This window comes from Cryptotermes secundus, unplaced genomic scaffold, assembly GCF_002891405.2.
Source record: "Cryptotermes secundus unplaced genomic scaffold, Csec_1.0 scaffold267, whole genome shotgun sequence".
Taxonomy (NCBI): Eukaryota; Metazoa; Arthropoda; class Insecta; order Blattodea; family Kalotermitidae; genus Cryptotermes; species Cryptotermes secundus.
The window spans coordinates 647,743-672,772 of NW_019733322.1; the positions used below are offsets into that span (position 1 = coordinate 647,743).

General features: G+C 43.8%; 1 protein-coding gene across 2 annotated transcripts; it reads left to right on the plus strand.

The window, feature by feature from the left end:
• Positions 1–8,173: 8,173 nt before the first annotated feature.
• LOC111867941 (glycine-rich cell wall structural protein 1) lies at positions 8,174–25,030 on the plus strand. Of its 2 annotated transcripts, XM_023858180.2 has the most exons (4): positions 8,174–8,296; positions 17,750–19,186; positions 19,418–19,706; positions 24,624–25,030. In XM_023858180.2, exons 1-4 carry the CDS (start codon positions 8,206–8,208, stop codon positions 24,817–24,819), a joined length of 2,013 nt encoding a protein of 670 aa, XP_023713948.1. In that variant the 5' UTR covers positions 8,174–8,205; the 3' UTR covers positions 24,820–25,030. The 2 variants fall into 2 exon arrangements, with proteins under 2 accessions (XP_023713948.1, XP_023713947.1); XM_023858179.2 differs by having other exon boundaries at positions 17,750–19,706.

Below are 25,030 nucleotides of genomic sequence, written 5' to 3' on the forward strand. Positions count from 1 at the left end.
TGTAATAAAACATAATTAAAAAATAAAGTGAGAAAGAGAACATCACAGGGCTGGTGCTCCCCAGTCCTGGAAAAATCCTGATATAATACCATACAATAGCCCAGGGCCACTTCCTTCGAAATTCTCTATAATTTATTATTTCAATCCATTCTAGCTTACTTATGCAGTGCCAATGAACCAGTTACGAAGAAGCAGAAGGCGTACAATAAGGGGAACCGTAAATAAAACTTGGAAGAGGAGAGGACGAAAACGGATGAGAGGAGAAAGATGCACACACTCACAAAAAAGGTGTAAGATAGAAGAAAATAAGAGGAATTGTAGGTACAACAATTCTTCGCCAGCTGCCGGATTACGTGCCTGAAAAACGACGGGGGTTGAGAAACTGCTGTAGGTAATTTCAAGGGGCCGCTGGCAGTGGCCGCGCGGTTTAAGTCATGAACTGTCTTCGCCCGTTCAAACACTGGGATCGTGCGTTCGAATCCCACTCGAGGCACTGATGTCTGTGTGCCTTAATTCTGTGTTTGTGCTGTCCTGTGTGCAAGTAGCGGCCTTGCGGCTGGCTGATCCCAGTCCAAGGAGTCCTGCCAACTGTAAAAGATCAAGAAACTCAAAAAGCGGTCAAGGTCCAACAAAAAGCTGTAGAGCCATAGATAGATGAAAACTAAGGAAGAGGGGGACAGCAACTGCGGTTAGCATTTCTCAGGGTCTTAGCACGTAGGGCCTACACAATTTTAGTCGGATAACCTGAAGAGAAGGCACCACTTGGGAGACGTATGCCCAGATTGGAGGATTATATATTTTTTTTATTGCTAGTGGGGTGGGACTAAGTCCCTTGTACTGCGGCCACTTCTGGCCTATTGTACCAGCCCCATATGATGGGTGAGGGTGATTGTGGAGCAATTGGTGGAATGAAGATTGGCAGGAGAAACCAAAGTACTCGGAGAAAACCTGCCCCAGCGCCACTTTGTCCACCACAAATCCCACTTGACCAGACCCGGGATCGAACCCGGGCCGCCGCGGTGGGAAGCCAGCGACTAACCTCTTGAGCTATGGCGCGATATAATAATATTAATCCTCGGGTATGATTCTAAGGACTGGATTTAATTGATCATTAAAACATTGCTCCCAGAAAAAAATGGGTGTGTTGTGTAAGCCACTAACATTTCCCGTGTGTACACATCGAAATTTGCTGATACATAAAACCGAATACTGCAGGTATTTGTAATCCATATCAGAAAATCTGAGGTTGGCGAGAATTTGCCTTGATCATTTCTTTTTGCAATAAGCCGATAAAGTAAACAGAAGATATTTCTTGACTATTTCATGACACCGATTGCAAAGATTTTAAGGTGGCTTTCGTTTGTCTACGGAGCTGATGTCCGATCATGTTTTCTGGTAGAGGAGTACATGTCGCACACTTACAGAGACGCGACATGGCATGATAGGAAGATGACTGCGCTGTAAGGCCATGGATTTTCCCCAACAAATGATGATGCTACGTCTTATTCTCCATCTTGCCGGTTTTGTGCTGTGTGTTGTGTTTTATTTCTTTTATTTGCTATTATCTTCACCTTGAGAGCCACGTTGATGTTTACACTGAAGTCACAGAGGACTTCGGGAGAGCATCAACAGCTTACAAGACATCGCAAAATCCTCAGTCATCTACATCACCGGTACTTAACCTATGGGTGCTTCCCACAGGGACTACGTCACCGTAAGAGGATCAAGAGATGAAGGGAGGAAGGTGACCAAATTCTTTGGGCCCATAACCATACAAATTACTTCACAAAATGCCAGTTCATTACTAAATCTACAAAATGACTCAGCTTATCAGCTGAAAGTTGTGCACCGAAACCAAAATGCAACAGACGAGAAATCACTGAACAAAGTCACACAGTTGAAATCAGTTCAGGTAAGCAACCTCACAGAAACCTATGTCACAAACAAATGGCTACGGCGGGATTCTCAAGCTCTTTGTACCCTATAATATAATACTGTGACATCTAATATTGCCAGGAAACGACTCGGTGAACACATTTCTCGCGGAAGCAAATGCCCGCAAAATAGGATGTCTATTGCCAAGCAAAGGATCAGTAAGCACAACTAAAACTATAAAGGACAATAGCCCCGAGGCTATATAACGAGAAGTTCCAAGGGAACAGTTATTTATCAGAAGCTGAGAGAGTTCACTCGAAGAAGAGTTCACTTGAGAGAGTTATTGCAGAGAATTGGGCCGAGTTCTGGAGAATGCAAGCGAAGGTAATTGAGAAGAAATGTCCCGAATTGAATTAGACTGTGCAAAGAAGACTTCACGTGTCATTTCAAGTAACAGTGACTCAGCTATAAATCCGTTGCGAGGATACGACTAGTGAAAACTGAGAAACCTAGTGCGTGTGTAACGGTGAACTGTGAAGTGTGCAAATCAGCGATAGCGCTGTACTACCTGTAGTCTCGAACTGTGTGAATGTATAAGGTGCAATAAATCCAAATATCTAATCCAAAATCCGTCTTATAACTCACCCCTACACGTGACAATATGAAAATCAAGCTTCATGGAACACTTACTAGACCAAGCAGTAGACCTCGATTTCCGTTGTTAACCGGTTCCTTGAACTTGAGAAGGGTACAGAAATGATGGACACGGAACAATGATAGTTAGTTCCAGGCAAGTCATGAATCTGAGTTCTAAACTCAATTTCGGGAAAGATAAACAAAAATGAGAACAAATTGGACAAAAATGTTACTGACTTAAACACCATCACGTAGTATGTATGTGTGACTATAGGGGCCGGTCACGGTCTAAGTCTTTGCTCCCCGGAAGTCGGGATCGTGGATTCGAATCCCACTCAGGACATGGATGTTCAGTGTTTGTGTGTGTGCGTCTTTCTATGATTGTGTACCGGTAGAGGCCTTGTGACGAGCTGATCACCCGCCCAAGGAGTCATACCGAATGTCTAAGTTCTAGTAAACCGAAGTGAAACGGAGGGTTTCATGGAGGTAGGCCAAGGCTCAGACTCTGCAGTCCACTAAGCCTCCTCTCCAATGGGTTCCATGGGATCTGTCTTCGGGTTAGATAGAAAAGATGGCGTGGCTGATCACACAACTCCGTCTAAAGCCCAGGTTAAAGACAGAAGAGATTTACCTCCACCCCTAATAAAGGCTTCACGATATGGTACATGCATTGAACACGGATTGCCAACTTAATGGCCGCAGACAGCTTAGTGTTATTAAAATCATTTTGGCATCCCCGCGAGATCTGAAAAATATTCGTAACATTTCCTTGCACTTGCTTTATTGTTCATTGATGACCATAAAGCACGCGGTATTTCTGCCTACTGAGCTTAACCTGTGCCCAATGTCGAGCAGCTATATTTGGGTGTTCCATCAATTGAGAGCTTCGGGTTCGAATATTGTGACATGTCAACGTATTGCCAGGCAAACGCTCGACAAATACTTCCGCGGAAACAGTGACGTCACACAAAAGTGGATAGAGACCACGTGACGTGTTTTCTGTAGGTCCGCGCTGAAGGTTTGTGGGGGAGAGCAAAGGTCGTTTGCGGACAGTCGTAGGCTGGAGGAGCAATATATGGACTTCACTTGAGTTCTGAAGTTCCAAGGGAACAGCAGTGTGGACAGAAGAAGAATTAGAAGACTTAGTGTGACGTCACATGTGCTGTAGTACATCGATATTGGGAGTGTGTAATTTAGTGAGACTTGCATAGTTCCTGTGTTATAAATCCGTTGCCAGGAAACGGATAGTGAAGATTAGTGGAAATAGAGTGAGAAGATTAGTGTAGAGGAGTGATTGTAAATAGTGCAAATCAGCAATAGTGTAATAATTAATTGTAGTTACGACCTGTAAGTGGTTAATAAATCCAATTACAAATCCGAACCCGTCCTTAGTCACTGATACACAGGACAATATTCGACTTCTTTCAAGAAAATGACTTATTATTCACTATGTATGTAGCATTTTGTAAAGGAAATGACTTATTATTCATTAAGCGTACTTTGTAAGATAATCTGTGGGAAAACATTGTTTTGGAAAATGTTTTGTTGGGAGAACACAAGGTGCAACACACTTCCCCTTTTGGAAGATTTATACAATAAGTTGCAAGCTTCTCCACAGCTGCCCATCACGTGACGCAGGCCAGTGCAGGTCACAGCCTGTCGACCGAAATGAAAGGATAGACGTGCGTATTGACTTGGGAAGCATGCAAAAATAATTATGGCCCATTTTAATATTATGTGCTAACATTTACGTCAAGGACTCGAGCAAATTCTGAAGATTCTTATTTACAATATTCGACCTCCGTGCGAAGAACCTATCTGGGATCTCCTGATGCTTCTGCTTTGTGACACTGTTACAAACCTCATACAAGCACAACTGGCTGATCAGTCACCGCGTAGGTCTATGGTTACGTCATAGTTTACTTTTAATTTGACACATTGATGTAAATAAGCGGGACCACTGAGGTTCTAATTTGATTGCTGTGTGATCCTGAGGTCCGCTACAATAATCGGGGAAAAACAACTCTCTCCGAAGTCCATGACCCTGTGCGTCCAATTCAGACATCACATGACCAGTAATTCTGTTAAGTATAAAGTAAAAAAAAGTAAAGCTATCCCTGTAACAGGCCGTGAAGGCCCATAGTGTTGTGAGACGTTGAGGGTCCCACTTTATCTAGACAATCGGCTCAAAGATGGCGGTAAGGTTGTCAGCCTTACGCGCCGGCCGCCCTTTACTCCCCAGGAGTTATTTAATTAATTCCTGGTACTCATTTCTGTTAGAGGCTGAGTGAACCCCAGGGCCATAGTGCGGCTGGAAGGATTAGGTCAACTGAAAAAAATTCAATGACCTCATCGGGACTTGTACCCGCGACCTTCCGGCTTGTAGCATAGCCCCTCAACCAACTACACTACCGCGTGCCCAAATTCTGTTAAGTATAGTCATGTAATTGTTCTTAAAATAGTGAACTCCTTAGATGGTCTTTGTTGTAGGTAATCCGCAAAGATAATAGACTTTGAACGATAATAATTGCTGGTTTGGACAAATAGCCCTGTTAGAATAAGTCATCAAATAATAAGCCATAAGTTTTTGTTGCTCTATCTATCGGTCTATCTATCTATCCATCTATCTATCTGTATGTCTGTCTGTCTATCTGTCTGTCTGTCTGTCTGTCTATCTATCTATCTATCTATCGTTTGAACATAACTATCTTCAGAGATGTATCACCGTGTAGTGTGATACGATTTTATCGACCTTTCTGAAGAACGTATTGCCTTCATCTTGTGACTCGAAGTGTAAGCAAGAAGGAAGTGGCAAGCAGAAGGAACCGCACACATGGCTCAGGATACATTTCGACGATTTCGACTGCCTTCATCGGCCGACTCGTGTCTGAGTTCGTTACCAGACTGTGATGTACAGCGAGACTCGTGCCTTCTTGGGCTTTCTACCTGAGGGGAAGAGAGGTTGGACGATAATTGTGATACTTTCCTGATGCTTTGAAACTGGATGCGAAACACCGAGCTGATGATGCACCTCGCTACGACTAACTTCTCCGGATAGTCAAGACGAGAGGCGGCTGAGACTAGCTGCATCCCAAGTAAGGATAGCTTCCACCGAAGCAAGTAACGGAAACTTAGTAAGGTAGAAGTATTCTTCACAGAATTCTTGTGGTAGCATTCCCTGTCCAGGCTATTAGGCTCGTTATGCATTGCCTTTTCAGGACGCTGACATCCATGTGACTGAGTTCCCCTTCCAGCCTGTTCTCCAGGCTCATCTGTCCTCCCTCTGGTCATTCGTGCCACCAACTCTCCCGTCTGCTCGCATCTCTCCAGCGCACCCAACTCCACCGCTTCCTCTGCCATTGATGTCAAGGTGCATAGAGCAAAATGCTCTCAATTGAAATGAAATAACCAAATAATCGAATTCCGCTACACGGACAGGCGCTCGACTATGTATGGAACGTAAAGTACCGTTGTATGACGTTTGACAAAAGCCTACATTCAAGGCCCGCACAAAAATGGTACGCTACAAGGCCGTGAGAAAGTACATCAGGCTGTACTGCACCTTCTAAACTGAGCAGCTGGATACTAAGGCTAAATGGGTGCCCTTCAGATTATTAATCAGATCAGATAATTGAAAATGAATCATTATATTTTATGTACATTACCTGATTTAAATATTCGTTAATTTATAACTGTCTGCAAAAGAGAGGCAAAAAATACAAAAAATCAACAATGTTTTCTCGAATATATGCAAAAATAATGGGGTTTGTTTTATCTATAATAGTTCAATGAAACTTTCTCCCACTTGTCTGCACACGTATAAAAATATCCCACTTATTATGTAAAATATAATTGACTATGCTGTAGAAGTTTTTTAGTGTCCGTCATAACACCTCAATCTACCTGAAAAGTATGTTTTAGTTTTTTCAGTATAAGACCTCGACAATTGAGGAAAATGATGTATTTTTATATTGGTTGTTTATTTATTCGATAGGCAGAGTCAATCCGACAAGGATAATACTCGTATATTCATTATGGCTTGCCAGTACTGCTTTATTTACTGGTTCACTCGCCCCTTTGTCCTTAAGAAATGTGGCTATTGTTACTACAAACCCCCATTATCAGGACAAATTTCCTCACCAACTCATCGTGTTTTGTGCTTTGCACAAAACGTAAAATAATACGTCCCTTTTCTATTCGTTCCGTACTGTTCATTACTGATTCCTGTTATAATCAAGACAGTCCCATTTTCCTCTTTACTTTACACAAGAAATTACAGTTGTTTTTAAGGAAAACCTCTTCATAAACTTAAGAATATACTAGCGTAATTGGTATAGCGACTGGCTACTGTCAGTACGACTGAGAGGTCGGAGTTCGAGTCCCGGTAGAATAAAGAAATCTGTTCCCCACGTCGTCCAGACCGGCTCTGGGGCCCACCCAGCCTTCCATCCATTGGGTACCAGGGGTAAAGCGGCCGGAGTGTGAAGATGACAACTCACCTCCAACTAGTGCCGAGGTTAAGAAAACGTGGGTCTATACATTCACTCCCCCATACGTCTTCATGGTGTAGTGCTTAATTAGTTAAGCACAGGGACAGCTTTAGCTTTTACCTGGGTCTGATTACTCTAGCTCTGGTAGTTCAGAGATTTCTTACGTTTGAACTTCGCTGTCCAGTCGGCCGTGCACTATAGCTCACTAAATGAGCTATCGGTCAGTGAGAAAAGTAATCAATAATTTTCTCTATTATTTAGTTAACAATGTAACGGCTGCAAACGGCATCTACGGTTCATGACACCCCAAATCAGAATAGCAAACAGCTTAGAAAATTTCCACTTCAGCTTCACACATTCCAACCCCCCGAACTCGGAGTACGAAATCGTTGCTTCATTAGTCAGTTATATTTCTGCCGGATTGGCCTTCTCAGCTACAGCAGCGAAGCCCAAAGAGACCAATGTCTACTGCCAGCGTCCTATCTTCCGCGACCTGGACTCCGAGGTTAAATTTTAAGAGAATCAATGACAATATTCCAACGAAGCTGATGCGCCTCTAAACAAGCTCCAATCTCGTCTACAAAAGATAACATTAAAAATTATGTTAGAAGAAGAGACTGTGGTAAAGTGAATTGGATTAGGATGTTTCAAAGCAGGGCTCAAAAGCAGCAGAATCGGATGAATATATCAGTCACCTTTCGACAAAAATACCTCCACGGTAATGTCAAGTTGCCGCTGGGTCCAAGTATCGTGACGAAAAGATAGTTACTGGGAGGAGAGAAAAAGAACTACACACATTCTTAACCTTGGCATTCGATAAACTAGAGTGGTCAGTCTCACGCTCATGTCGCTTTACTTCGTAACACCTTGTTTAGAAGGCTAGTGCCCACAGCCGGTCAGAACGTCGTGATCAGGAGAAGAATGAACTACACATCTTTAAATCCAGTGCTTGTGGAAATCACAGACATCTTTGAAATCCATTACATAACCAGCTGTTCGACACTGAACATTTTCCTGTAAATCTGCTAATCAGATTTGAGATAAGTTCTGAGAATCAGTGTATGTCGCTGTTGCATTCAGGAGGTCCAGACCTGCTCGCCAACTGGACGTCCCTACCTGCCCTTCTGAGCCACTCATTAGTATTCTGCTCAGCGTATATAAGTGAGTGAATGAGCATCCGTCCACTCAATGTGGCACGGTAACCATGACAACAGCCGTGCTGTGGCTGTGTCTTCTGCCACTTGTGGCGTGCTCGGCACTGGATGCTGGCGCAAGGACATCTACACCAATTTCAGGTACGTTCAGTTCTCGAAAACTTGTCGACTGTTTAATCCTTGTATCCCATATAGTGCCTCTTCTGAGCCCCGTTGTTAAGAAACTGAGGATTAAGGACAAAAAAGCAGTAAGCTGTTTTGTTGAGACTTTGCTCTTCTTGAATGAGTCGCCTTCACAACCAGAAAATTTGAATTTAATATCTACCGCTGTGAAAGGTTAAAGTTTTGCCAAGTTCTCTCCTCGTTGTATTTTCTTTGCCGAAATCAGAAAAATGTCTCTACTCCCTTTAAGATAACGGAAATAAAACGATGAATTTAATTTCGTTGGTATCTGATATAATAATCGTATTCAAACCTGTAGGAAATACAGTAAAACCTCTATAAACCAAAATAATTAAAGCTCTGGTGTACTGAACTATCGAATCGTTCAGGTTGCTGGATTAAAAAAAATAGTAGAATTAATTATTCAAAAATGTATGGGCATATTTTGTATATAAATAATACAACAATGCATCCAGAACCAGCGGAAATTTGACAACACATTGGTTTCTGGGTGAGCTGTAACCGGGGTACATTTTCACCACACAGATCCATTAACACATCGCCATAATATCATATTTCACAAGAATTCACTTTTATTGAAAGGAAGTAAAATACAAATTTGTAATTTTCGGAGGTAAGGATTTGCTTTTAATGTCGGTACTGTATGTCAGTTTGGACTGCTGGGATTTCGTTGATTTTGATTACCGTCGTCCAACCTGTAGAATTTTTTAATGAGACGCCTAAAACTTCTTCAGAATTTAGGAGGTTAAACTTACTGAGTTTCAACAATGTGATTTCGAGTCCTTTTCTAAAAAAATTGCCGGTTTATATTTTGGGCCCATTTGAAGGGCCCCTAATTTTGGAGCTTGAATGTTCAGATTCATCGGATACCAACATAGGATGAAAAAGTTCTTGAATTGCGAATAGGAACAAATTTCGTTCAACATTTCAGACGCTAGCGATGTTCAATCTATACGTAAAATGCATACATAGTGACAGAAACAGACAATGTACCATAAAGATCACGTTTTAGTAATCAAGGTGTTAAGACATGTAAATTCGTGAAAATGTGGAGATCGTTTTATTTGCCACGATCAGAATATTCCCACAAATACGCTACGTACTGTAAATATTGTGGCGTGCCGCGAGAAAGCCGGAATACTAGTGAGGTCAAGGTTGATTTCCTAGGCAACGACCAACGTTACCGCGACAACGACTAGCAATCAGAACGCATCCATTGCTATACAACAGCTAGCAATATCCAAACAACCAACTGTTTTAAACAGCGTTCGTATACCAGCGGGCGAATTTAACCCTTAGACAAGGTGTTTCCTATTCAATCCGACTGCATGATATAACACTTTCTATTCGGCAAGAGACCAGCAGAGTTCTTATCCCACTATAACAGAAGAGTTTGTATTCGACTTTTGCAGGAGTGAGTTCTTATCCTATAAGGACAGTTGAGCTCCAAGCAGAAGACACTTCAACAAGATCAGCGGTGTGAGTAATTGCAATAGTGAAGAGGAAACGTTTGATGTGTTATAAGTGGAACAACTGTACTTGTGAGTGTAAAAGGGACTGTCCAATAAATATTCATTCAAATCCGAGAACCCGCACAAATTTCTTGTCGCGTTGCCTAGCAAACACGCGACAACATGATAAAAGGTAAAGCTATCCCTGTAAGGGTCCGTGGAGGCCCACAGGGTTGTGAGACGTTGGGGCTTCCACATTCTCTAGACCAGCCGTGTCAAACATGCGGCCCCCATAGCCACAAAGTGCGGCCCCTCAACTTTTAGAGCTAATTGATATTAAAATCAATACTAACATTTTAGTAGAAATATTTTTTGTAAAGACAATTTTCCAACAGACCAGAAGACAAGAAGTCTCACGCAGACATAAATTAGCAGGCTGCAGGAAAAGTGATTCTGAGAATTGCAGAAGGGTTTGTCCAACTAACGGTTTGTAAAGTTCGTGAAGAACAAACTATTTTATTTCAGAAGGTTAAGGCACTAAAATCCGCACAGCCTCACCACCCCAAATATTTCCAAGAATCACTTTTGGAGGCGTAGTAAGAATGGAAGGAGGGTGGCAACTGACACACAAGTGCAAGGGATTTCTACCTTCAAAACTAGCTTGCAACCCCCAGCCATTGTCTAATGGGCTGCTAGAAAACCTTCACTTTTATGAATATTGAGACAAAATACACCTTCCTACTAATCCGGTAGTCTCTTGTACATTGTCATTCAGTTTATTTTCACACAGCGACAGGTGCTGATGTTACATTGTGATGAACGTATAAAGGTTATAATTAAACATTAAATTATCAACTACGAGTTTTCTTGTATATGTACAGTAACTTTTAAAGGGCAATGTCGCTTTCAAAAAATTCAAGTAGCAAAAAAAGAACTATTGAAAGTGAGCGCCGTGTTTTTCAAGAAAAATGGGAAATCGCTTATTTCTGTTGTGAAATAGAAGGTAAAATTATATGTTTGATTTGTGGGCAAAATATAAGTGTTCCACTTTAGGTAATTATATTGAAATTATTCCTAAATAATGAATAGAATTAAATTTCCTTGTATCAAAATCTAATATATATTTCTATTTTTAAGTGCGGCCCTGGACTATTATTTATAGGGCTGAGGTGGCCCTCTGTACAAGTTGAGTTTGACACGCCTGCTCTAGACAATCGGCTCACAGATGGCGCCGAGGTTAGCCTTAAGCTCCTGTGGCCCTGAGCCCACAGGAAGATTCCTGGTACTCATTTTTTTAGAGGCTGAGTCGACTCCAGGGCCATAGTGGGGCTGGAAGGATTAGGTTATTTGAAAAATCCAATGACCATATCGGGAATCGAACTCGCGACCTTCCGGCTTATATCATAGTGCCTCAACCGCGCTGCCAAGTGCCACTCACTGTACGAGTATATATGAGAAAATAAGAACCAGAGCAAAGACATTAACAGCAGAACTAGATGGAAGTGGGTGATCATTTCTGTTCCCAACAGATAGGCGTATGTTCCTGGCAAATGGTCCCAGGAGGATAGAAGCACCCCCATAAATATTTTTAACTTGATGATTACTTGTAAAATAAACATCGCTGTGCTCCCTGAAGTCCAGATCCTTACCTTTCCAATTCGCCACTCACTCACTTACTTACTCATGGAGCTGAGCCCTTCTTGAGAAGCCGCCAAGTCTGCAGCTACTCAACAATCTCCCAGCATTTTATGGAACCCGAAGGTTCATTACCGTGTTCACAAGAACCCTCCACTGGTCCCTATCCTGAGCCAGACCAATCCATACCATCCCATCCTATCTCTCTAAGATCCATTTAATATTGTCCACCCACCTACGCCTTGGTCTTCCCTGTGGAAGGAAAGAGTTCCTTCTGGCTTCCCCAACAATATCCTATACGCATTCCTCGTCTCACCCATTCGTGCTACATGCCCCGCCCACCTCATCCTCCTTGATTTGATCATTCTAATTATACTTGGAGAAGAGTACAAGTTATGACGCTCCTCATTATGCAGTTTTCTCCAACCTCCTGTCACTTCATCTCTCTTCGGTCCAAATATTCTCAACACCCTGTTCTCGAAGAGCCCCAGTCTATGTTCTCCCTTAAAGTCAGAGACAAAGTTTCACACCCATACAGAACCACAGGCAAAATTATAGTTTTGTATATTCTAATTTTTATGTTTTTGGACAACAGACGAGAAGACAAAAGGTTCTGGACTGAATGGTAGCAAGCATTACCCGAGTTCAATCTCCGTCACTCAGTTATCGTGATTATTACTACTAGAACTGCACAGACGCTATGCCTGTATATTCCAAGGTTCTCTCGATTGACAATTCGAATCCCATCCAGAGCATAGTCTATATATCGCTCTACATTGTGCTTTTGTGTCGTTTTGGTGCTGAATTATTCCAGAAATTACTATTGATATTGTAAAGTTCTAGCTCTTTCCTGAAATATTCTGTTCGTCATTGTGTACAAATGATTAAATGACAAAATTCGTGCGAGAAAGTTCTTTCCTGAACAAATTTCTATATTTTGGCTCTACAGCCCTTTGTTGGGCCTTGGCAGATTTTTCGTTTTCTTAATCCTATACAGAGTCGATAGGGCTTCTTGGGCGGCGGATCAGCCCATCCTAAATCATCTATCTCTACACAGAACAACACAAACACAGAATAAACGCATACAGACATTGATGCCTTGAGTGGGATTCGAACCCATGACCCCAGCGTTCGAGCGGGCGAAGACTGTTCATGCCTTAGACCGTGCAGCCACTGTGACCGGCACAAACCTGTAAAAGATGGAATAAAATGTAGCAACATTGGGTAGAGCGAGACTAATCCACTTCAATGCTACAAACCATGACGAAAATGCTGTATGCACACTGCACTGTTCCGTAAAACAACTGAGTCAGAAAAGTAATGTGTTTAATTCAAATTTATTGTTCAACGACTGTGTCAGTATCGAGCCTAAACTACACAGGGTCGATGATGGGATGATTAATGTATATAGAACATTTGGTGGAATGAGAATTGGCAAAGGAAGCTCAAGTACTGTGAGAAAACCTGCCCCAATGCAATTTTTTACACAAGAAATCCCCCATAAGCTGACCTGGGATCGATCCCAAGCCGCCGAGTTTGGAAGCAGCTGACTAACCTCCTGAGCTATGATATGGCATAAGAAACTAGATCTCCGAATTTCTGTAGCCATTTTCAAAGTGAAAGGTTATTTATTTAACAAATTCTTGAACACAGTTCTTGACATTCAGTTTGTTCACACTTCACCTTAATAACCCTAACCATTTCACCTTACTGTTAACTTATTGTATGCCGTGCCGTAGCTCAAGCTGTTAGCCGCTGGCTTCCCACCGCGGCGACCCGGTTTCGATCCCGGGTCTGGTCAAGTGTGATTTGTGGTGGACAAAGTGGCGCTGGGGCAATTTTTCTCCAAGTACCTCGGTTTCCCCTGCCAATCTTTATACCACCAATTGCTCCACAATCACCCTCACCTATCATCTGGGGCTGGTACAATAGGCCAGAAGTGGCCGCAGTACCAAGTAGACTCAGTCCCACCCCATCAAGTAAAAAAAAAATAAAAAAATAACAATAACTTAATGTATATACATGTATATAAACCTATTATGTCACTAGGAATGTCCCCAAAATGGAGGGTGTTTGTATGTGAATGGGATATATGAACTTCTGGTCTGTGCTCATTGAGTTAATTCACTGGGCGAAAATATATATCTCATAAAGAAACTGTTCTGCATATAAGCAAAAGCAGAAATAAACTAAGTATATTGTTCCGTGTTTGCTAGGCAACGCGACAAGAAATTGTGTGGGTTCTCGGACAGTCACTTTTACACTCACACGTGCAGTTATTCTCCGTTTATCGCCCTTCAAACCTTTTTTTTTTAATTCGTTTAGTGGGGGGTGGTGTCCAACTGGGTCCACTCAGCACAGCGGCCACTGATTGGCCTCTTGTACCTACCCCGGGTGATTATGATGATGGAGAATTTGGTGGAATGAAGATTGGCAGGGGAAACCGAAGTACTCGGAGAAAACCCTCCCCAGCGTCACTTTCTCCTCCACAAATCCCGCTTGACCAGATCCGGGATCGAACCCGAGCCGCCGCGGTGGTAAGCCAGCGACTAACAGCTTGAACTATGGCGCGGCCTTGCACCGCTGTCTTGGTGAAATGTCTTCTGCTCGGAGCTCAACTGTTCTGGGTCCCTTGTCGGATAGGAACTCTTCCCTGTTTTAGTCGAATACAAACTCTGCTGGTCTCTGGCAGACGTTGGACTGTTATAACTTGACTGAATACGGAATACTTTGTCGAAGGCTTAATTTCGCCGCTGCTAGGCAAACGCTAGTCGTTGTCATGCAACTGCCTCGAACAATTCGTTGCTTAGGTTTGTTAGTGTACTGATTCCTAGCCGTTGTAGCGGGAACGATGCTCGTTGCCTAGGAAATCAACCATTATCTCCTCAACCATTCCGACTCTCTGTCGGCACGCCACAATATATTCATGTCCTGTCACCAGAATGGATGAAAGAATCGTAACATAAGGGTAGAAAATAAATTCCTCCCCAGACGTGCCAGGGTTCACATATTTGACAACGACAAAAAAAAATTCATGAATGAATAGAAGGAAAATTAAATTCATGAAATTATTGCTGCAATTCAATTCAGCATGCTGTCTAATCGCCTGCAATCTAAAAGAGAAAGAATGAAACTATAAAAACACATGTAATTTTCCCGTTGTTTTTAAGTCTTTCACAATAAGGGGAAAACATAGCTTGAGGACGCTGAAGAGAATGTTTAGATACAAGAGCCAGACAGTAACAGGAAGTTAGAGAGAACTGCGCATGTCACTTAATTTGTCCCCATTTCCGAATACTATAAGCATCATCAGATAAAAAAGATGGGATGTGTGGGGCATGGACTTCGTATCAGATATGTGATGAAACAAAGATATTGAGACGGGGCTTGAGAAAATACGAACGGTATTCATTTGGTCCGGACTGGGTGCGAAGGGCAGGCTCTCATGTACAAGATAACGAACAACCAGGTTCCATAAAATACGGAAATTTTCCGCATAGCTGAGAGCCTGTTCACTTCTCAAGAAAAACCCTGACCCACAGATTTGGCTGCCTGGCTGGCTTGCTGGCTGGTTTGTTTGTTAGTTTGTTAGTCAGCTGCGTATCCAGTGTTCCTATAGACCTCAGGCTGCACAGTCAGAAGATCATTTCTTGGTACTACATTAATTGTTCGCTATAGCTTGCATGAAATACAAATTCCTAACAAAATTTGTGGAATTTAGTGAAGTGATAATTCTGTGTGTCTCGTGTATATTTGTATGACTATTGTATATTTATTTGTCACGTCATGAACCCTACATGAAATTATATTGGGCCATCCTATATTAAATTCGCCCATGAATTTGTAGTACAAACCACTCAGTAACACATTTTATTGAAATCCGGTCAGTATATGACGACGATATTGATGATAACAAATATTAGAAAAAATAGGGTTGTGGGTTCTGAATTCGATTTCGCTCACATCCGGTAGTTAGGTCTAGCAAACGCAGTAAATGATTAGTCATTTAAGAAATTCGGTCTTCTAAGATGTGGTGCCATGTAGATCTTATGTGAATCGACGTTTCGGAGGAGAGTATCGTCTCCATCATCAAGGTAGAAAATTCCGCGAGCGAGGAACCAGTGTTAGGTGCAGCCACCTAATATCGCTGGTTCCTAGCTCGCGGAATTTTCTACCCTGAAGATTGAGGCGATACTCTCCTCCGAAACGTCGATTCACACAAGATCTACACAGCGCCACATCCCAGAAGACAGAATTCTTCAGTCATCGCTGTGAAAATCTTGTTGTTGTTGTTGTTGTTGTTGTTATTATTGGAGAGGGTGGGTTTCCCCATGCACTTAGTCCAGATATTGGTCCATTATGCGTCCCCCTGTGATATTCTACCAGTCTCTATATCCTACCGGTACTGGTGCGTGCCATCAGTCCCGACTCAGCCAGCGAGTTCGGCCTCTACTGGCTCAGCGGTATCTCGATGCTTCCCCCATCTACCAGAGGCGTTAGAGAATACTGTTGGGCGGGAAATGTCCTGAATTTGGCTCAGAGGTCCCCTTGACACATGAGGTTCTTTTACGTGCCGTAAAGCTACGACACGGGACCCATGGCTTAAAGTCCCTCCCGGAGGACTTGTTCCCTGAATTTTTCCGCCCTTAGAAATTCCACGACCTCCGCCGGGTTTGATCCCGCGTACCTTGAGTCACGAGGTGGAACGTTACTCCTAGACTACGGAGGCCGCTTGTGAAAATCTTACTTAATGAGCCATTGGTTTTCACACGAAAAGGAGACGATTACTGACTAGCTGAGCGACTGTTATCTTCTCAGATGGTTCCTTCCACAGAGTTTATAGAGTTATTGGTGACGGTCTCTTATATTAAGACGTTACCAGTGTCTAAACTGTATGCTGTCGAATAATACGATGACTGATGAAGGTCAAATTGGAAATAACCCATTGTGACCTAGTCGAGGTACTGTCCCGGTATTTGCATCGAGAGACTAGGAAAGACGTAAACCTCAGTAAAGGTATTTTTTTATTTCTAGTGGGGTGAGATTAAGTCCATTGTACTGCGGCCACTTCTGGCCTATTGTACCAGTCCAAGATGACAGGTGAGGGTGATTATGGAGCATTTGGTGGAATGAAGATTGGCAGGGGAAACCGAAGTACTCGGAGAAAACCTGCCCCAGCCCCAATTTGTCCACCACAAATCCCACTTGACCAGATCCGGAATCGAACCCGGGCCGTCGCGATCGGAAGCCAGCGACTAACCGCTTGAGCTATGGCGCGGCCCTCAGTAAAGGTAGCCGAGAGGCCGAATTTCGAACCGAGCACCTCGCACACACCTCTAGAGCGTTTTACTTCTTCAACAGCCTCCTTACTTAATGATGATGACGCTGATAATGACAGTGATAATAATAAAGTTACTGTTTTCCCTGGAGACATATGGAGGAGTGGAGTTATAGCTCCACTCATGCTTAACATTGACACCAGAAGGAGGTGAGTGGTTAGTTTCATGCCCCGGCCCCTTTTACCCGCGGGTAAATTGTTCCCGGTACCCATTGGATAGGCAGCTCAGTGGGTTTTAGGGCCGGTATGGAAGCCGTAGGAGACGAGGAAGAATGCATTGCTTCTGCCGGAAATTGCCCTCCGATTCTATAAGAGCAAAGTGTGTGACTAACCAATCAAGCAGCCAACCAGCTCATTGAAGCAGGGTTCATCTTCGGAAGCTAATCGATCAGCTAGTAAAAAGAGAAAATACCAAGTATTTATGGAAGAAGGTTCATTATCATGTTCACAAGCGCCCTTGACGCCCCCCCCCTCCAGAGTAACTGAATGAAGTTCAAGCCTTCCCATCTCAATTCTCTAAGTTCCATTTTAATATTTTCCTAATCGCCTCCCATACGAAGTAAAGTCTCGTCGAGCTCATGACGTTCGTAGCATCAAGAATACAGGATTGAAATTATAAATAAGATCTAGGCCACTCGTTTCGCCATTCCGTCTTCAGTGCCAAGAATTCTTCCATGAGATGCATACTCTTTTCTTAAAATTCGAAATTCTTCTGCGCCTACTTGTTCACATTCTCTCGGGTTAACGGAGACTTTTTTTTCTCTACTAATGCTTTGGTTAATATTGATTATATAATATCTTCAATGTTTCTATCCGTTTTATAATCTATGTTTATTTTGTGGCTTATCTCGATCTTTTTTTTTTAACTGTGGTTTTCAAATTTGTCTTTGGCTTTCATTGTAATGGTTGCGTTACTACATAGCAATGCTAGAAGGCTTGTCATGGTTTAAATTGTAATTCGTATTAATAATATCTGATAAATTACAGATGATAACGACTACCTGCCACACGCAGTGAAGGACTCGACTGAAGAAGTCCCTCCCCCCGCACCTGTAGCAAGTTATGTCCGTCTCGTGGAAGTAGCTCCGTATGACAATGACAGAGAAGTCATCGCCTCGTCTTCTGACTTTCGAAATCCGTACATCGGGGTAGAGAGGCAAGTGCAACCAGTTGTTGTTGTGTCAACATTAGGTGACCTTGAATACTTGCTGTCCAAGTCCGGTAAGTTGAAGCTCGGCAAAGTTGAGACGGGCGTCACTGGGAAGGAAAACAGATTCCGGCGCAGTCCGGCTCCCACGGGAGTGGGCGCACTCTTCTTCGGAGGGCCTAGTGGCTCCTTTTCGTCCAGTCAGAGCAGCTCTTCATCTTCGAGCAGCGCAGGCGGTAGCGGGAGCGGCAGCTTCAGTAAGAGCAGCAGCTCAAGCTCTAGCAGTGGCGGCGGTGGAGGCGGAAGTGGGAGCAGCAGCTTAAGCAAGAGCAGCTCTTCCTCCAGCAGCGGATCTCTCGGAGGAGCATTAGGCGGAGGCGGAAAATATACTGGACTTGGAGGAGGTGGATTTGGAGGCGGGCATGGGGGAGGTGGATTTGGAGGCGTTGGTGGAGGTAAAACTGGAGGATTTGGAGGCGGCGTGAGTGGCACCCACGCAGGCGGAGATGGCTTGATTGGGGGTGGTTATGGAGGAAGTGGAGGTGGTGGATTTGGAAGCGCCTCTAGTGGTGCCAATGCAGGAAGTGGAGGGTTTGGCGGCGGTACCACTGGCATTCACGGAGGTGGCCTGGGTGGGGGTGGTTTCGGAGGACCTGGAACTGGTGGATTTGGAGGCGGCGCTCACGGAGGAACCGGAGGCTTGGGTGGGGGTGGTTACGGACTAGGTGGAACAGGTGGATTTGGAGGCGGTGTCGGTGGCGCACACGGAGGACTTGGTGGATTTGGACCCGGAGGTTTACATGGAGGTGGCGGACATGGTGGAGGCGGAATTGGACTGGGAGGAAGTGGCAGCAGTGGCAGTGGAAGTCAGTCAAGTTCTGGCAGTTCAAGCGGTAGCGGTGCTACTGGGGGAGGACTTGGCGGCGGTGGGCTTGGAGGAGGAGGTTACGGACTAGGTGGAACAGGTGGATTTGGAGGCGGTGGCGCACACGGAGGACTTGGTGGCTTTGGACCCGGAGGTTTACATGGAGGTGGCGGACATGGCGGAGGCGGAATTGGACTGGGAGGAGGTGGCATCAGTGGCAGTGGAAGTCAGTCAAGTTCTGGCAGTTCAAGCGGTGGCGGTGCTACTGGGGGAGGACTTGGCGGCGGTGGGCTTGGAGGAGGAGGTTACGGACTAGGTGGAACAGGTGGATTTGGAGGCGGTGGCGCACACGGAGGACTTGGTGGCGCACACGGAGGACTTGGTGGATTTGGACCCGGAGGTTTACATGGAGGTGGTGGAATTGGATTGGGAGGAGGTGGCATCAGTGGCAGTGGAAGTCAGTCAAGTTCTGGTAGTTCAAGCGGTAGCGGAGCTACTGGGGGAGGACTTGGCGGCGGTGGGCTTGGAGGAGGAGGTTACGGACTAGGTGGAACAGGTGGATTTGGAGGCGGTGGCGCACACGGAGGACTTGGTGGCGCACACGGAGGACTTGGTGGATTTGGACCCGGAGGTTTACATGGAGGTGGCGGACATGGCGGAGGCGGAATTGGATTGGGAGGAGGTGGCATCAGTGGCAGTGGAAGTCAGTCAAGTTCTGGCAGTTCAAGCGGTAGTGGTGCTACTGGGGGAGGACTTGGCGGCGGTGGACTTCTGGGAGGCGGTGGACTTGGAGGAGGTGGTTATGGAGGCCATGGGTCAGGTGGACTCGGCCATGCTGGAATCGGAGGTGGAAGTGGAAGTTCCTCGCAGAGCTCAGCCTCTAGCTCGAGTAAAAGCGGCGCGGGTCTAGGAGGCGGCCTTGGAGGCATCGGGTGAGTTTTGTTGTGACTAAGTTTCGTTCACAAAAAGTGAACTCATTAAACTTGGAATCTGAATATTAGGCTCCTGCATTTGCATTTTCAGAAGTGACTAACACGATGATCTGATAATACGGCTGTGTCTTCCGGTACTTGAATGCTGCCTTTTTGTCCGCAGTTATTGCTTGGTCGACCGCCTCTGTGGTCTAGTGGTCAGACTTCCTACGTACAGATCCAGAGGTCCAGGGTTCGATTCCCGGCGCTACCAAATTTTCTGAAAAGTGGTGGGTCTGGAACGGGGTCCACTAAGCCTCATGAGGATAATTGAGGAGCTATTTCAAGGAAATAGCGGCTCCGGTCTAGAAACCAGAGATTACAGTCGTGGTGATCCGTTGCGTTGATCACGTGACACCCTCTATCCACAAAAGTTGGCAGTAACTTCGCCGACAAACGGCGGTCGCTCGGTCGGTATAGTTCGCTTGCGGACTACAGGCCACGGAGTTCTTTTATATTGCTTGGTTGATGAACGAGATGTCAGATTTTGTAATGGTGGTTACAGATCTAGTTAATGAGAACCACCATCCTCAGTTTATAATTAAAAACACTACTCTTTTTCAAATTCTAAATATATAGACATAAATGAAAACATCTTAATTTGTACAAAATTTGTAATAGATGGAGTCATCTTCTTTTCCTTTTGAACTTTGTGATATGTTCTAAATCCATACCTCCAGAAATACAAATAAAATCTCAAGGTTTGTGACATTGGTACAAATATTATATTTTCGGGCATTATCCATCGCCTTGTCTCTATCTAAAAACCGTCATGTTTATTTTCCAAACCACAGCGTTTCGTAGACTGGATTCTCTCTCCGTCTTCAGGTAAAACCTACTCAGTTGAGCCCAATCGATAGAGCCCGTCCCGATCTCCGGATAATAGGCTCTAGCTCTATCGATTTGGGCCAACTGAGTAGGTTTTACCTGAAGACGGAGACAGAATCCAGTGTCCGAAAAGCTGTAGTTTGGAAAATAAACAGGACGGTTTTTAGATAGAGACAAGGCGATGTGTAATGCCCAAAAACATAATATTTGTTCCAGAAATTCAATTTAAATTCAATGATGTGGAACTTGACAAACTATATTCATGCATAAGACCCTCAGTGTGCCTCACACAGACATAATTGACGGTTAAATGTACAGGTCTAAGGAGTGTTTAAAGCTCTCATTTTCAGCAATAAAGGGATCAGCATATCTTGATTAAATTTTGTGATGTATACGGATGCAGGTATGTACTGTCTTCGCTCGCTTGGAAACCGGGATCGTGGGTTCGAATCCCACTCTGGGCATGGATGTTTAGTTTGTGTGTGTGCGTTTTTCTATGTTTGTGTACAGGTAGAGGCCTTGCGACGAGCTGATCACCCGCCCAAGGAGTCCTACCGAATGTGTAAGATCTAGAAAAAACCGAAGTGAACGGAGAAGTTCATGGAGGTAGGCCTAGGCTCACTGGGGCTGTAGTGCCAAGGAAAAAAGAATACGGATGCAGACTGAGTCTCCTTACCTCGTTCCCAGAGTGGGCCATAATATTTCCTGTTTAGAGTTAATTTTGCATTTCTCCGAACATAGTACAAATATCGAAATAGATTCTTTCCTCACTGTAGCCATTTTGTGACTGATTATTTAAGCAGCTACAAGTCCAAATTTTCTTTTGTAGCTAGAGTTTGTGTATAGGTTTCACGGCCCTGTGAACCTGAGATACACTGGAGTAGTTGCCGGTTTCTAGGAAGAATTATGCGCACCTTACACAGTTGCGGATATGGTGACATTCTCTTGTCTGCAGTTGTGTATGAAGCTGTCCGTAATATCACTGAGTTATTTCGTACTATTTTCTCATTGCTAGTGGGGTGGGACTAAGTCCCTTGTACTGCGGCCACTTCTGGCCTATTGTACCAGCCCCGGACGATAGGTGAGGTTGATTGTAGAACAATTGGTGGAATGAAGATTGGCAGGGGAAACCGAAGTACTCGGAGAAAACATGCCCCAGCGCCACTTTATCCACCACAAATCCCACTTGACCATACCCGGCATCGAACCCGGGCCGCCGCGATGGGAAGCCAGCGACTAACCGCTTGAGCTATGGCGCGGCTTTTATTTCGTACTATTACTACAGAAGCTTTCGTATAGCTAGTAGCCACTGCACGTGTTGGGATGTAAAGTAATGACTGGCTGATTCCGTGGAGCTGAGCCCTTCTTGAGAAGCCCTCAGTCGCTCAGCTACTCAAAATTTCCCTATATTTCATGGGACCCGAAGCTTTATTACCATATGCACAAGAGCCCTCTACTGGTCTCAATCCTCAGCCAGATCACTCCAGTCCATATCACATCAACCTGTCTCTCTAAGATACATTTTAATATTATCCTCCAACCTACATCTATGCCTTCCTATTGGCCTCTTTCCTTCTGGCTTTCACACCAAAATGCTCTATGAATTCCTCTTCTCCCTATGCGTGCTGCATACCCTGTATATCTCATCATCCTTGACTTGATCATGCAAACTATACTTGAGGAAGAGTACAAGTTATGAAGCTCCTCATTATGCAGTTTACTCCAACCTCTCATCACTTCATCCCTCTTAGGTCCATATATTTTTCTCAGAATCCTCTTCATAAACACCCTCAGTCTATGTTCTTCTCTTAATGTCAGAGACCAAGTTTCACACCCATACAGAACCAGAGACAAAATTATAGTTTTATACATTCTAATTTGAAGCATTATGTAAACGCATATTCCGTACAGTGCCTCTAAGCCTAGTGCAAACGTGACATAAGTGTGTTCACATTTGGACGTGTTCAAAACGTGCCAGTTCTCTTAAGAGACTTGAACTTCACAAGTAACAGACTGAGGACTTCCGTCATGATCTGTTTGATCTATATTCGATTGAAGGGAAGGGGGAAGACAAAACTTTAAGAATGGGCTGTAAGAATAGAATGTAAGAACGGTTTAATGGAAATTACTGTGCTTGCTAGTTATGATGAAAACGAGCAGAGCTACCATTAGCACATTAAAACTTATGACAAAATATATATATATATAAAAAAAAAAAGGTAAAGTTATCCCTGTAACTTGACGTGGAGACCCCTAGGGTTGTGAGAGGTCGAGGTTCCCACATCGGCTCACAGATGGCGGTAAAGTTGTCAGCCTTACGGGCCGGACGCCCTTTACCCCCCAGGAAGATTCCTGATACTCATTTCTGTGAGAGGCTGAGGCGACCCCAGGACAATACTGCAGCTGGAAGGATTAGGTCAAATGAAAAAATCCACATCATCGGACTCAAACCCCTGACCTTCCGGCTTGTAGCATAGTACCTCAACCAACTACGCTATCGCGTACCCCATGACAAAATGCGTAGAGACCGAAATCGAAAAGCTTTCAACATTTGTTGTTTTAAGTGTAAGTTATTCCTTGGAACGCTGGAACTAGCAACTACGAGCAGAAATAGCGTACGTCGAAGAAGCAGCAGATTTACTGACCAGAACAAGGCAGTTCCGGTCACGTTTCAGACTCTGTTCATTACGCGCTAACGAGTGGTTGTCCTTGGCATTCGTTAAGCTTTGTAACAAAGCAAACGTTCTGATGCACGGTGATGATCAACAAGTTGTGAGTCACTGCTAATTATTAACACTATACAAACAAAGTTACAATTGCATAAACTCAGCTTCTATAGACGTCATCTCCGTAATAATTTATTTAATTTCACAAGATACTGAAGAATTTAACTGCAGCAAGCATGCTCACTGTATACAATAAACTGCATGGGAGTACCGCGAGAGAATAAAATTGCAATATGTCCAGTAATAACATTAAAAAGGATTATAAAGTTGTTCTCTTGCTGTGTACACATATTCTCCGAATGCATTTCTTGTTATTTTGATAACTCCATTGTCTGTGAATTTCAGTTATTGAAAATACAAACATAGTTGTTCCCTTCGTGTTCCCTGACTCAGCTATGGGTATAGAGCTAAAAACAATTGAGAGTTGTAGGATTCAAGGCTCTCACAGAGTTGTTATGAAGTGTTGTATCTTCTGGGATACAACGCCATGCAGTCCGCTGAAAGTCAACCGGTGTTTCAGAGGAACATGTCGTCCCCATTGGCAGGGTCGAACAGCAAGACAGTCAAAAATCCAACATGAAGTAGGTAGGAAGTCAGTTGAATTTCAATTAACTGCAAGCCGTTACATTCCAGAGAACATGCACAGTCAGATGACATACTTTCTTGTGTTTCTGTAAATGTTCACCATGTAGAAAGATGTTCCAAATAAAATTTCCAGTTTTAAATGACATCTGGTTTTATGAGACGTAGCAATTTTTCGAATGATGAACCATTTTTGTGAGAATATCAGTAAATTACGACTGGGTTTCGTGCAGAGTAAAGTACGTACTGGACCGATTTGTAGGAAATCTGAATTTGCCTCGCAGCGTTTAGAATAGACCCTTTAAACCAAATTGCAACAAACTTCATCCAGTAGTTGCAGATGTATAAAATGCCGACAAATAAACACCGCCATTATAATCACCTCCTGCAGAGAATATACTATAAGAATTTGGTTCCTCCTTTCGAAGTGTGGGGTAAGGTAAATTTGCTCCACTATCTAAGCTCAATGAAATTAAGGCTTTGTGTATGGGGGCGTGTAGGTGGCGCTCGTTACATTCTTAAACTCTGCACTAGATTGAGATGAGTTGTCAGCTCCACTCTTCGGAAGCTTTGTCTCCAGGAGAAGAGCCCGGTACCTGTTGGAAAGGAAAGAGGCAGAGGGGTCCCAGAGCTGTGTGGACGCATGAAGAAGAGAGGAAGTACTCGCGCTAATGGCTCTCTAACCCCGCCGTCAGCCCATACCAATACTGATGTGCGCTGCAACTTTGTTTTGTTTTTTCAGGCACGGAGGAGGGTGCGATGCGTGTGGTGGTGGTGATGGTAACATACTTCTATCGAGAATCGGTTCCTCTGATGACGGCTCGACAGGGGTGGGTGGCAGCGGCACTACTACAGGAAAAGGAGTGTTTTCAGCATCCAGTTCCTCCATTGACAGTACCGGCAAAGCTACATATAGCGCTCACGCCGGAAAAATCTAAAAAATGTCAGAGAAAAATATTGGAATATCTTTCAGCCCAAATATGATTGTGATGAGAGCTCCTGCTCGAGTTTCTAGACAGATGGAGACCATCTCACAAAAGAACTGAAACAAAGAATTTAATTGAGACAAAATACATTAACTTCCTTGTTGTTACAAATTGGAATACAAAGAGAATTTTATAATAAATTGTTGTTTACAAAACCCTTTCA